General features: G+C 36.8%; 1 protein-coding gene across 2 annotated transcripts in view; it reads left to right on the top strand.

Annotated features, from left to right (window-relative positions):
* GRID2 (glutamate ionotropic receptor delta type subunit 2) overlaps positions 1-15,331 on the top strand; it is a 1,434,457-nt gene that overhangs the window by 1,206,283 nt on the left and 212,843 nt on the right. For both annotated transcript variants that reach the window (XM_019829242.2, XM_045056096.1), the window contains exon 13: positions 6,490-6,685. In XM_019829242.2, the coding sequence (XP_019684801.1) occupies positions 6,490-6,685 (196 nt within the window). The remainder of the gene's footprint in view (positions 1-6,489; positions 6,686-15,331) is intronic.

Raw genomic sequence — 15,331 nt, 5'->3', positions numbered from 1 at the left:
TGGTTTCCCCCTGGCTGATTTGGATGCTTTTATTCCTTTGTGTTGTCTGATTGCTGAGGCTAAGTCTTCCAATACTATGTTATGCAATGCTAGTTTAATGGGAATGCTGGCTTTCTAAGATAAAGGCATTTTTCTAGTAAAGAGTAGCCAAAACAAATGAGTCTCATTGACTGCTATTTTCCAGACCCTGGGTTAGACTGTGAGTTTCAAAGATGAACTAAAAAAGTATGTGTGTGTGTGTGTGTGTGTGTGTGTGTGTGTGTATGAATAAGCAAAATGTAATCTGAAGAGAAGTAAAATTTCATAACAGAATGCTAAAATATGAACATATTCTAAGTAGTAGAAAAGCACTGATGAGGCAGCTGAGTTTGACCTTGAACTTGAAAAAAAGGAATTCACCAGGTAGACAAGAAGACATGCAAAGAAAATACCTATCAAGCAAGGAATGATGACATGTTCTGTTTGCCCTATAATGGGAGTATGAATGAGGCAAAAGGTTTTTCTAAAAATGGAAAAAATTTTAGGCCAAATTTTTTAAGGTTCTTGAATGCTATGGATTTGGAGATATTTTCTAAGGGTAGTGGAGTATATAGGAAGTATTTAAATAAAACAGGGATAGTATCAGACTTTAGCTGTGGTGTGGAAGATGGATTAGAGGTGGGTGAAAGTAGAGATAGAGAAAACACTTAGAAATAATTCTCTAGGTGAAAGTAATGAGAGTGTTAGCAATGAGAGGACAAACATAGTGACAGATTTGCAAGATTCAGGAGGTAAAAATGTATAGAAATTAATGAGAGATTAGATAGGGTAAGAGACAGAAAGGCCACAGGTGAGGAATCTGAAATGAATTTAGGTGGTAGGAAAAATAAGGATATGACAATTCCAAAAATCATAACAGAGAACAAAGTAATAGCATTAGTAACGAAATTAATAATTGCAAGTACCAGTAATGGAGCACTCATAGAGTGTTAAATACTAAGGTAAGTGTCTTGTATCAATATCTACACCAAACCTTAAGCTATATTATTACAAAATTATTATTGTCACTAATAGGGAAATTGATTGCAGTTTAGAGAGGAAAAATAACTTGTTCAAGGATTGAAACTCAAATCTTTACATCTTCAAAACCCAGGTTTGTAGAAACTAAGAGATTGCCTAGTGCTGGCTGTTGGCTGTACCTCTCAGAGGCAGGCCTGCCTTACCTGGCCACCTCAATCCATTTTTTGACACTTTCTCTTCTTCTTCGGTCTCAGTGACACTAATTCTCAGTCCAGTGGACCTTTATTTGGCATATTAGTTGTTCTTTTGAGTTTTAAATTTTGGAGCAGTTTGTTGTTGTTTTGGTTTTGGTTTTTTGGGTTTTTTTTTTTTTGGTTTTGGTTTTTGGGGTTTTTGTTTTGTTTTATGTTTGTTTTTGTTTTCGGCAAAACCTGCCTCTGTACTCACAAAACGTTCAGCTGCTGCGTCCAATGAACAACAGTGGGCATCAGGCAGACTTTTAATGTGGTTACTGATGGGCTCGTAGAGCTGCAACAAAATTTTCTCCTTTGGCAGATGCTGAAATCAGCATCCAGAGGAAGAAACTGGGGAGGGAGTGTGGGAGAAAAAACCTGAACCGAGCTGGAAGACGCTTTTAATATATCCCCACTTGTTTGTCTCTCTCCCACCGTCATCCCCTGTGCCTGAAGCATCTAGCACCCATCCTATCAACCGCGTTCCATTTCTCTCCCCCGAAGAAAAATCGCTTCTGATGTGATAACTTAAGTTGACTTATTCCATTCCATTAAAAATGGGATTAGACTTACAATTCCCCAGAGCTAGAGCTGGCAGCCATTTGTTGCTGAGCATCCCACAAAACCAAGCTCAAATGTTTAAAAAGAAGAAAGAAAACAGATGGACAAGAGAGATTTAGGAGTGTTATTTTAAAGTTTCTGTGAGTAAAATCTATTCTCTTGTTAAAAGGAAAATAGGTGAAAAATATGAGTGAAAGTTCACTGCAAGAGGATAGGCATTAGATTTTTAACTAGTTGACACTTTTAGAAACGTAAATGAGTTATTTAAATAATATTTAAAGAATATATTTAAATATTTTAAATAACTCATAAAATGAGTAATTTAAAAAATTAAATATAAAATCTCGTGCTCATTTCCTAATGAGTCTTCATTTCGACCCCAATTCATGAATCTGCTCATCCACAATATTTATAAAGGGGCTATCCTGCCACACACTAAAATCCATTAGAAATCGTTAAATAGGGCATTAGTAGGAGGTGAATCATAATAATAATAATAATCTTCATATAAAACAGTAGGTAACTTGATTGAGTGCTGATATGACAGGTCCTTTTATCATCACCTTTAGATACTCTTATTCTCTCCATTTTTAGATGAAGAAATTCCAGTTAACAGGGATAACTAACATCATATGGCACACAAATAATCTATTTGCTTGACTTTAAAATCTAACTTGCCCCAGGGTGCCTTGATGGCTTAGTGAGTTAAGCATCCGACTTCAGCTCAGGTCATGACCTCACGGTTTATGAGTTGAAGCCCCGTATCTGGCTCTGTGCTAACAGCTCAAAGCCTGGAGCCTGCTTTCGATTCTGTGCCTCCTTCTCTCTCTGCCCCTGCCCTGCTCACGCTCTGTCTCTCAAAAATAAATGAACATTAAAGAAAGAAAAGTTTTTTAAATCTAATTTACCCAATGTCAAAGTTACTAATATCTAATATCAGAGGATCACATGTATCAAAATTAATTTTCTATGCTTGAAGGGTTTTGAGTGTTTATTTTTCTCATGGAAAGAGTTTGCAATCAGCCTACATCCCCCCAAATTCCTCAAATTTACTTCCCAGAAGTGCCCTAAATTACAGTTTTCCTAGTATATGTAACGTTCATGCAAATAACTAAATGTCACTTACTTATCAGCTGTCAGTATTCTTTAGTACCCACGGGTCATTAGTAGTGTAGGACACCAGTACAAGGAATAAAAGTCGAATTTCAAAAAGATGTTGGGAAAACAGTGATTAGATGGCAAACCATTTGCTTTCTTTTATTATTCACCACTTATAGCTATAGACTCTCATTTTTTTTTAAATTCTGTGTGCATGAGTTGGGGTGTGAGGTTGGGAGAGGAAGATTCAACAATAACAGATTTGTGGAGTGATCATTTGCTGAGTTTTATGTGAGTACCTGTGGGTTTTGTGTGATTGAGTGGAGAAATGGAATATATTGGTATGAGTATATTCCAAGTTAACAATTTTCTAGAATGCTCTAGATTGTTCCCATTTCTTCTGGGTAAGCATTGTCAACGGTTAAAAAGAAATGACAGTATTTGCCATGGTTGATTAATTTATATATTGGCCGTGGTGAATATATTTATATTAATTTATTAATTATTTTATAATTGTTTTGCATTTTTTAAAAAAAGACTTGGCCCTTCTAAATGCACTCAGATGTTGAACTTCAAATACAGTTTTTTTGAGGATTACTACCTATTCTACCACTAGTGGAATAATTTGCTAGATTTCTTTTAGGGGCTCATAATATAGGCCACACCATTTCTGCTGATATTGCTCTAAAATCTTACTAACCTGAAAATAACAAAATGACCACATATAATGGGCACTCTCTTTCTGTGTTGGGCTCCTAAAACAGCCTTCACTTTCTGTAATAAGCTGTTTGTGCTCACTTCATTTTGCTTCATTTTATTTTTGTCACCTTCAGTGTTATCTCTGTATACTATAATAGAACGATGCTGAATCAGACAAGCTGTAATTTTTATTGCAAGCATATCTCAAGGCAAATCTATAAGCTGAACTTGATACCAGAAACGAAGCTAGAGAGAAAATGCCTTTGTTCTAAGTTACAAAAAGCTCTGCTATTCTGAATCTGAAGTATGTTGAAAATAAAATGCTTTTTTTTCTGACATCAGGAATTTCACCTAGGCAATAGATTGAGATATCCCTTTAAAATTTTTGTGTACAAATCAGTTTCACCAACAATATTGTTTGTATTATAGTTTGATATTTAAGTTGTGAAGCTAATATTTAAAGCGATGTTATGCCACAGGAACCTGATTATATTAATGATCCCAACATTTTATTTCAATTTTCTTTTCATGGAAAGCTAAGAGGAGTGTTCATTTATTTAACAGTATTTTGCTGGTATGGCTGTTTGGGCAAACAAGTTATATACTTAAGTATAAGCATATAAAAATTTGAGCCCTAGATTATGATCTCACCACCACCAAATTGAAGATTTCTGAGAATTATAGGAGAGATTGATCGCTGAATCTTCTAAGGAGCAAGTGTCCAATCCTATCCTAAGAGGGTCTCTGATGAGCCACGACATGGCCGTTAGCCATGAGACCTTTGGTTCTAGAAGGTACAAGCTCTATACATCTACCTAGAATAGGCCCTTGTATTTATAGATATTGAACAAGTGAGGCCTGCTATTATGATCTGTATTAATGTTTCAGTTTTCCCCCTGTGCTACCACTTTACAGCATCCTCCACTACAGAGTGGGAAATATGTTAAAATGTTAATGTTTTGAATAGTTTCACTCCTACTACTGGAAACAGCAGTAAGTGAGAAGCAAATTGTATTTGGACATAAAATTCGTACTGCTATACCGTTAACAAGATAAGCATGGTATGTCCCAGGAACAAATGCCCTGTCACTCTGGTATTAGCTTGCACCCTGGCTACGTGTAGCTCACTTTTATTCCTGATGTACCCTTCAATTATAATTTATACTGTCATTTTATCTTTTTATAAGTGGTAAAATTGGTTTAATAGTTGTAGAATATTCCAGCAAATTTTTCCTTGGAAATAGTGATTTTTAAATGCATCATTTTATGCAGCCGAAGTACTGAACAAAAAGGAATTATCGTGGTAGTTTCCATAGAGTAAATAATACACATCAACAACCCAAAACTCAATAAAACATAGACCAAATTCTGCTGAAAGTTGTCATTATAAATTGGCACAAATCCTCCTCTATCAAACACAGCCCATAATTTATCGTTTGGGATACAGTTTTGCACATGATGGAAACCGGTGACCTGCAAGAGTATTCCCAATACCCTTGCCCAATGCTAGTGTTGTTTGCAAAGGCCCCCAGGAAGTCATTACCAAACTCCATCTAGAAACAGACCAAAAAGGTCAGAGGTATACATAACATGAGACTCATGACCCATGTTTGTGGAGGACTGTGAGTATTCTTATTGAAAATACGGTGTAGTGTTCCAGAGCATCTGCCGCCGTTCTCAGACGTTAGTGAGTTTGAATATGCCAGCGTCTACTTTTGAAGAGCATGCCAAAGACACATTTGTTCCTAAAACTCAGCCATTAGAGTTGAGCACCTACACAAATTCAATGAGTTTCAGTGGAACAGCAATTGGTTCTCCAAGTTAGAAAGTATAGAGTGGCTCAGAAACTGAAATGTGAGGAAACTGACCACCAATATAGAGATGAATAACCTAGGACAAGCTAATACTATCTATAACGTAGAGACTGATTTGAAAATCCTGAGCATTATTCTGTAAAAGAGGAAGCTGAAAATATATTTAGCTTTCCAGAATCATGAATTTTATTCTATTTGAGTACAAATAGAAATCTCTCTCTCTTTCTCTCTCTCTCTCTCACGCACACACACACACACACACACACACATGCACACATGTGCATGTGTGCATGTACACACACACATGCACACACACAAAATTAAAGCCAATACAGCAAAAGAAATATAGAAATAAGAGACAACAGCTTGCAGTGAAAATACTATAGCCTTTGAAGCCGGTCAGATCTACATCTGAAACCTGTCTGATCCCTCACTGACTGTGCCATGGAGCAAGTTTTTTTATACTCTCGACCTGTTTTTTCATCTATAAAATGGGTGAAATATTTCTGAAAATGGGGCATTGCTGTGAGAATAACGTATGTTAGGTGCTAAATGTATGGGGTAGCCAGTTGTTAAATAGTGACTATCATAAATACTAATTTTTAAGTAGTACACTTGACCTCAAAATATGCTGTTTATGCAAAATATAATTATTTTATAAAAAATGTTCAAGCATTGCCACCTAAAAGAACATAAGCTTAAGGGTTATAACATATTGAACTTTTTAAAAACTAAATGATTATATGATTATCTAGCAATCTAACTTAATTTGTCTTTGCTTTAATGGCATTGCTAGCTTTGTTTTTGCTCTTTTCACAGTGAAGTTCACACAAAAAAGCATTGCCTTACCACTAGAAATTTTCATTTTTCTTTTAGTAATGATTTTGCCTTCGAATGGTTTGTGGAAGTGCCATATACCCTAACAACAATTCTCCTTGTATATTACAATTTAATATTAAGAAACCACAGAATAAGAAAGCAATTTGACATCTATATTATATTATTCTCTGCTTTCTATAGCTTTATTTCCAGTTGAAAGTGTTCAGTACTCTTTCTTGTGTCTTTCTTCTCTCCTAATAATGAAGATCTCTCCAGGACCTTTCCAAGCAAACAGACATCCCTTATGGCACAGTACTGGACTCTGCCGTGTATGAACATGTCCGGATGAAAGGAATGAATCCTTTTGAAAGAGACAGCATGTATTCCCAAATGTGGAGGATGATCAACAGAAGCAATGGATCAGAGAATAACGTTCTGGAATCCCAAGCAGGCATTCAAAAGGTACTGGTCATAGTTCTTCATTTAGAGTCCACTATTTTGTCTCCCATATTGCAATTGCTACATTGAGATCGGTTTATTTATTTTTATTTTAACTCCGACATAGAGTTTGTAGTTAAATTATACCTGCTATCGATTTAAAGAAGATTTTGAGTTGACACATTGCTTAAGCAGAAGGAATTCAAAGCCTTCTGTGCTGTGTCTACTGGATCTGTCTCCAATGGAATTCCAAAGCTAGAAAACATAAGCTAGTACATGAAGACTGAAAAAGTTTTTACAAGTCCCGTTCCAAATATCATTAAGATTATCCAATTCTTTCAGATGACTTTGGGGTACTTCCTATCCTGCATTTGTTTTTAGATGAAAACCTTATCTTTACTTATGATGTGGTGGGTAAAAGTTAATCTTGTCAATAAATAAAGTGCCTACAAATGTCTATTTCAAAAGTGAAAATCTTTATCTTTATCTTTCTTTAAATAACCATCATTTAGAAGATATTTTACCAGGGGAAAAAAAAAGATTATGAAGCATCCCTTTGTGTAAAACATGAAGCTAGTTTTTATTCTGGGCTGTGGTTTATAAAAACGTATACAGAAGTAATCTTGTCTTCCTCAAGCCCTACCAATCTGCATGGAAGAACTGAATGATTGTTGTTTAAAATTATCCCAGTGGCTAGCACGGTGAAAATCACAATGGTTGACATTCAGTAAATAATTGTGGGGTGAATGAATGAATGAATGAATGTCAATCACAGAAACAGGGTGGTATACACTTTTTCTCATAACCTTCCACAGCAGAGTAATTTGGACCCCATGTCTGAGTTCCTTGTTGGAGAACATTTTGATGGCTATAGAAAATATTCTGCTGCAGGTTCTAGCATTATTTTGTGCCTTTTCATATGATGTCCTTTATCTGCTGCTGCTATTATTATGCTTCCCTAGAGTGAACCTAGTTGATATCATTGTTTTAAAAGGTAATGATGCTGATATAAACCTCTTTCCAAGTACTAATGATGCATTAGGATGTGAATGTCCTTGAAATGTTAGCAATGGCCTCTAACTCCTTCACCCTTATTATATTAAAGTCCTTTCCCAGGACCCAAGTACTGATCCTAAAATCCACTGGCTTCTAGAAGTTCGACAGTTACTGGGAGGAAGTGGAGGGTGGGAGAGAATCATTGAGTGAGTGGACTTAGATGTTGTCTGGGGGAAATGAGAGGGTAGACATTTTAGGATTTACTAGATACACATAGGTTATTAATGAATTTAAACCCCAGAATAAGAATACTAAGTGGTTTTTAGGAGAGTTCCTTTCCTTCATACTATTAATTGTTAAGAATAATTTTGTTTTCTTGGGGATGATTACATTCATAGTTTATATTTCTATTCTACATCAGAAGCCAAAGCTCTTCACACTTTACAACCTCTTTCTATACCATATCATTTCAGATAACATTCACTTTTTTTTCTCCAAGCAGACATAAGGATACTCAGAAAATATTTTAAGAAATATGTACTCACTCATTCATCATTTATTTATCCATTTTTTCATACAATATTTGGTAAGCAACAATTCTGGACCAAGCAGTGATCTAAGAACTGTAGAGAACTCCACCACAGAGAAATGATCATGGGATCTGTGAAGTATAGTCTGGTGAGAGAGAAAGAAAAGAAAACTAAAACACATGATCAAACAAAATGACTTAAATTATGATTAATGCTATGAAAAAAAAAAACTCGGGTGCTCTTATAGAAATTAAAGAGAACATCTACTTGAAGAAGAGTGATCAAGTACATTTCCCTGAGGAGATAAAATATTTGTGATGGCCTGCCTGATCAGGAGCTGTTCACGTAGAAGAGAGGGTGGCAAGGCATCCAAACAAAGCATAGCCTAGGCAAAAGCCTGAGGGTACATTCAAGAAGCCAGTTTAAAATCAACATGAATTGGGGCACCTGGGTGGCTCAGTCGGTTAGGCAGCGGACTTCGGCTCAGGTCATGATCTCGCGGTTTGTGAGTTCGGGCCCCTGTCGTGTAGGGCTCTGGGCTGACGGCTCAGACGCTGGAGCCTCCTTTGGATTCTGTCTCCTTCTCTCTTTACCCCTCCCCACTTGTGCTCTGTCTCTCAAAAATAAATAATTATAAAAAAAAAGTTAAAATCAACATGAACTGGAACATGTCAAATGAGAGAGCATGGAAGGAGGGATAGTAACAAGGGACAGATGATGAAGGACCTGTTGCCCTTAGGAATTCGGCTTTTATTTGGATGGGAAAAAAATGCTACTAAAATAGGGGAATGCTGTGATTCATTATTACCTCTCAAGAAGGTCTCTATAGCTGGTGTATGGGAATTGGGTAAGAGTATGCAAAGAGTATAAACAGTGAGACAATAAGAGACTCATAAATTTCAGAGGTAGCCAGTCAAGTAGATACATGTAGTCAAAGCCTTGTTTTATTCTTATGTTCTTTCTCTCTCTCTCTCTCTCTCTCTCTCTCTCTCTCTCTCACACACACACACACACACACACACACACACACATGCACGCACAGCTCATATACCTTCCATTCTTTGTAGTAATACAAATTGGGTACACTTCCCATATCCTGGCATTTCCAAAATAAATCATAAAGTTATAAGATATGAAATGGCACATAGAAGCTGTAAACGGTCATGTATCTATTAAGATATACATATATATATTCCAAAGTCTTCAGAATTGTTTAAGAAAACATCTCTTTTTCAAAGTGTGTACACACGGTTTCCTACATTTTCTTTTTTCTTTTTTACCTTTATGTCTTTTAACCATAAAGAATTTAATTTGACAGTTGTGTATATGTAAAGAGAAAGCATAAATATCCATACAGAGAAAATTTCAATCAGAGATTCTGTGAAATAAAAATGTTTTAGACTAGGCTATTGATAATTTTCCATCCTGTGCTGAGAAGATTGGTTAATTATTTTTTAGACTTTGCTGTTTCTTTTTCTTTAAATATGTAACTATTGCATCACCTTTAAACTTGGGTTAGTGTTTCTAATGCTGTTACTGAATGTCACACATTTTTAAAAAATCTATTATGAAAAATGGAAAGAACCCTATTCCTAGAAAAAAAAAACCTATCTGCTTTCCTTTCCTGCTTCTTCTAGGTCTTAGGTGTATAGTTTTGGAGAAGTACCTTGGCTTCTCTAAGACTTATCTACTCATCTGTACAATGATCACAGTGTGGGAATTAAAAACCTGGACTTTGCAGGCATTTCAACCTGGGTTTGAATACAGTTCATTTTTTTTTAACTAAAATGTGTAAATGTGTCTAGTTACTTAAAACTCTCTGGACCCCAGGATTTTCATCATGCTGATAATAATTCCTACTTCATATGGTTTTTCTCATTATTTAAAAAATACATATATATGTAGAAGCATCAATAAATAGTAGGATTAGAGCAATAAACTCATAAAATGATCCTTAAGATTACCTGAGGAATGTAAATGTGACTAATTTGTAACTACAAAGCTTTATTATTTAGTATCTTCTAAGGTTAAATTAAAATTATACTGTAATGAAAAGAATAATTAATGAAAGAAGTAAAGAAGAACAATTTCTATTCTGTGGTAGTCTACTGATAAAGACAGCTTATGAGTTTAAAATTGCAAATCATGTCACCTAGCATTATACCATATTCATTCCATTTTGTGATTTACTAGAGGGGTAATGAAGAATGTCCTTATGAATTCATAATGGAAAATACCAAAGTGAAAATTACTTGTTGTATATACATTCTTCTAACCAAAATCAGAGTTAGCTGAAAATTGATTAGACAGAAAATAGGTAATAACAATAGAATGTCTTTTGGTTCAGTTTGCTAGGTCTTGGCCAGCTTCTCTTAAAACACAAAACCAACCAACCAAAATATAATAACCTTCTCACCTGCTAAAGCTCACTAGGAGCTTATAAGACTGAGAACTATGAGACATGAAATGTGGCTGTGCATTCTTCCTTGGGCAACTGGTCTTGCACATCCCACACAGCAGCTTCCTCTTCTCGGTCATCGGTTTCTAATTTGTTCAGGCAGAAAACACCATAGAGGTCTTCTAGGTCAATTTTCCACAGAAGGCCAAACTTCTTCTACAGTATCTTTGACAAGAATTCATATATATAGTAACTGCCTTCCAGGAAAGCCTGAATCACTGTGCAAACAATCCTAATTATAACTTTAAATAGAGACCATTAATGTCTCAGCTTGTGTTTGTTCTTAATAGTGCTACTAGTCTCATTAAGTTTCTCTCACTTGAAGGTAGAACTTGATCTCTTCTCCCATCGTTCTGCTCATACTAAAGAAAGCTGTATAAATGAGGATTAAGTAAATGAGTTCTGATCTGCTATTCTTGGGAGACATTCACCTGTAACAGACTAGCCTAATTAAACTGGAACAAATTTGTTTCCATCTTCCTCTTCTCAGGACTTTTTGCATAAATAGAAAAAATGTATATGAAAAATATAACTGAAACTTTTAGTGCATTCATTCAACAATTATTTATTGAGAACCTTCTATGTATCAGCCAGTATTTTGGTTGCTGGAGTGAAAATAAATGAAAACAAAATGCCTCCACAAAGTTCACACCCTAGTGTAAGAGGCAGACAATAAACAAATAAAACGTGTTGTGTTTCAGTAGTGATGTGTTAAGGAGAAAAAGTAGAAAGAGGGAAAAGGGAGACAAGAAGGAGATGGTCTGCCTTGTTAAATCAGATGTCCAGGGAAGGCTTCACTAAGAAAATGACATTGTGGGGGTGGTTCCTGAGTGGCTCAGTCGGTTGAGATCTAACTCTTGATTTCAGCTCAGGTCATGATCCCAGCCTCACCTCAGGCTCCAACCTGAACATGGAGCCTGCTTAAGATTCTCTCTCTCTCTCTCTCTCTCTCTCTCTCTCTCTCTCTCAATCTTTATCTCCCTCTGCCCCTCTCCCTCCCCTCAAAAAATTTTTAATAAAGAAAAATAAAGAAAATGACATTGGAATAAAGTCTTGAAGCAAGTGGGAGGGAGACAGGTGTTTATCTAAGTGACATGTTTTCACATAGAGGGTCAGCCAATGCAAAGGCCCTGAGGTGGGAACATGCCTGGATGTTCTAAGACTATGAAGGAAGCTCATGTAAGTCAGAAATAAAGGATAATATCAGAAGTATAACAAAGTCAGAGAAGTAGAGGGCCAGGTGGTAGGGGAGAAGGTGTATCTTTGCAATCTTGTTACTCACAGTGTGAGTAACAAGGCAACATCAGCATCACTTGAGAGCTTCTTACAAATGCAGACTCCTGGGCCCCATCAGAGTCAGCCCTTCTGAATGTAAATGTCATTCTAAGAAGATTACCAGGTGATTTGTAAGCATGCTAACATCTGAAAATACTAATACAGGGCTGTATAGAACATATAGAACATTCTAAATGGGCTTTTACAGAGCTCCTGGCTGGCTCAGTTGAGTAAGCATCCGACTTTGGCTCAGGTCCCAAGCCGTGGGGAGTGCTCTATGCTGACAGCTCAGAGCATGGAGCCTGCTTCAGATTCTGTGTCTCCATCTCTCTCTGCTCTCTTCTGCTTATGCTCTCTCTCTCTCTCAAAAATAAATAAACATTTAAAAAAGTTAAATGGGCTTTTACTCCATGGGAGATACAAAACTTAGGAAGGTTTTGAACAGAAAAGTCACATGATAGGGGTGACTGGATGGCTTAGTTGGTTAAGTATCAACTCTTGATTTTGGCTCAGGTCATGATCTCACAGTTTGTGGGATCAAGCCCTGCATCAGGCTCTGCACTGACAGCATGAAGCCTGCTTTGGATTCTCTATCTCCCTATCTCTCTACCCCTCCCCCATCTCATGCTCACATCTCATGCTCATGCTTTCTCTCTCTCTCTCTCTCTCTCTCTCTCTCTCTCTCTCTCTCTCTCTCTCAAAATAAGTAAATAAACATTAATAAAAAAAGAGTAACATGATATAATTCATATTTTGGCAGGTCAAAAATAAAGATCTGACTAGAAATGGAGGATCTGTATATAGAACTAAAAGAGAAGTCTCTGGTTATTTAGAGGGTGATATTTATTTCCTGACAACCTATTAAGCTCAGGTGTTGAAGAACAAATTATTCTAAAAGCTCTCAGCATTGAAGACTACTCAGGATTGAAAATCAGGATTGGTAGGATTAAAATCCTGTCCTAGCCAGAGGATCCTAATGGTAACTGCATAATACCTCAGACTACATAGTTCAAAGAGGATATAAAAATCTGATGGATACTATGGCAACAGGGAAGTGAGGGATGGTGTTGGCAGCAGCAGTTTTCAATCAGAAAGATAGCATCAATTTACAAGTCTAATTAGTCTACACAAGTCCCCGAGCTGTATAGGGAAAGGGAAACTGACAAGGTCCAGGTGTAGAGCAAAACCTCCAGGCCCCAGCTCTAGTGACAGCTGGAAAATTGGAGTATTGAAATGAAAGCCAAGACAAAAGATTGGTCATGTCAAATGGGCCACTATCAAGGACTTTTGAGGACTGGTGTAGAAAGACAAATTCTAGGTCCTATGAAATGGTGCGGTAGGCCTACCTTCTTTATTTATCTATGGCTGACAAAACTGGGTGGATTGAACCTCCCATTTTATTAATTCATTCACAACCTATTCAGTGAGCACCGATCATTTACCAGGCCCTGTTCTGGGCATGAGAAATTAAACAGAACAAGCAAAGCCCCTACCCCAATGGAGATTATTTTGTAGTAGAGAGAAAAAAATAGACAATCACATAAACATATGCTATGAAGAAAAATTAGAAAGGTAAGGATGAAAGAAAGCAGAGGAAGAAAAGGGATGTTTGCCATCATATATAAAGTGGTCCCAGAAGGCATCTCTGAGAAAGTGACATTTGAGTAAAGACCTGAAAGAGGACAGGGTATACCATGAAGACAGTGGGGAGACAGGGCAGGAAGTGCTCTGACCAGAACGAATATTACTGCAAAATTCCTGAGGCAGAAACTAGCTTGGCATGGTGGAGAGAAATGTCAAGACCAATATGGCTGAAGAAGGGTACATGGAGGCAGGGTGGCAGATAGGGTGTGCAAGGGAGATAGGTAGGAAATAAGGTCACATCAGGGATTAGGCTGGATAGTGACCTAAAAATGTTGAAGCTTGGGCCCCACTAAAGTTCCAACTGTATCTTTTTTTTTATTATCGAGATACAATGAACATATAACATTATGTTAGCTTCAGACATACAACATGATTCTCTGGTTGTGTATATTGCAAAATGATCACCACAATAAATTTAGTTAACCTCCCTCACCGTTGTTACAAATTTTCTTTTTGTGATAAGAACTTTTAAGACTATTCTCCTAGCAACTGCTATACATGCGATACAGCATTATTAACTACTTCACCATGCTGTACATTACATCCCATGACTTATTTATAACTAGAAATTTGTACTTTTCAACCCCTTCTGCCCATTATACCTTAATTAGGGAGTGGAAGGCATCTGAATATCTTAAATCCTTTCAGGTGATTCTGATTCACAATAAAGTTTGGAAATCACTGGTATAATACTTTGAAGCCATTTAAATTACTTTGATTTTGAATAATTCTGAGATAGGAAACCCAGGAAGGTTGTGAGTGGAAGAGTGACATGATCTGATCTGACTTACTTACAAAGGTCCACTCAAAGTGCTATGTGGGAGATAGGAGAGGTCAAGGCTGGAAGCAAAAACAGAGATGAGATTACTGTTATAATCCAAGTGAGACATGATGGTTGATGGACCACAGTGGTTATGGTGGAAGTGGTGAGAAGTGATTGAATTTGAATACGTTGTGAAGGTAGCTCTGACAAATTTTCTAAAAGATTAAATATGAGCTATGAAAAAGAGGAGTTAGGGGCGCCTGGGTGGCTCAGTCGGTTAAGCGTCCGACTTCAGCTCAGGTCATGATCTCACAGTCCGTGAGTTCGAGCCCCGCGTCAGGCTCTGGGCTGATGGCTCAGAGCCTGGAGCCTGCTGCCCATTCTGTGTCTCCCTCTCTCTCTGCCCCTCCCCCGTTAATGCTCTGTCTCTCTCTGTCTCAAAAATAAATAAATGTTAAAAAAAAATTTTTTTAAAAAGAGGAGTTAAAGATGAGTCCAATGTCTTTGGCCTAAGCAGTAGGAAGAATGAAATTAACATTTATTAAGGTTGAGAAAACTATGGGAAGAGCAGATTTGAGAAGCCAAATGAGAATTTGCCTTTGGCATGATAGCTAACATGAAATGTTTATTAATTATCCAGGAAAAGATGCCGAGAAAGCTGCTTTCTATATATGAGTTGACTGTTTAGGAGAAAGTTCCAGCTGGAGATTGGAGATTACTAACATAGAGTCTGTATTTAAAGTCATAAGACTCGATGATATCACTAAGGATATGTGTCTATCTAGAGAAGAAAGCTATGTAAAGACTAATCCCTGGGACAATTTAGTATTTAGAGGAGGGAGTGTTTAAAAGGGTATAACAGAATCAGGAAAGGATCAGCCAGAGAAGCAGGGGAAAAAAACAAAAGCAATTGTTTAGAAGCCAAATGAAAAAGTATTTCAAGAAGTTAAAATGATCAACCGTCTGTGAAATGATGCTTATGGATCAAGTATAGTGAAGACCGA

This window comes from Felis catus, chromosome B1 (assembly GCF_018350175.1).
Source record: "Felis catus isolate Fca126 chromosome B1, F.catus_Fca126_mat1.0, whole genome shotgun sequence".
Lineage (NCBI taxonomy): Eukaryota > Metazoa > Chordata > Mammalia > Carnivora > Felidae > Felis > Felis catus.
Note: the sequence above shows the minus strand (reverse complement) of the source record. Positions and strands in the feature narration are given on the sequence as shown.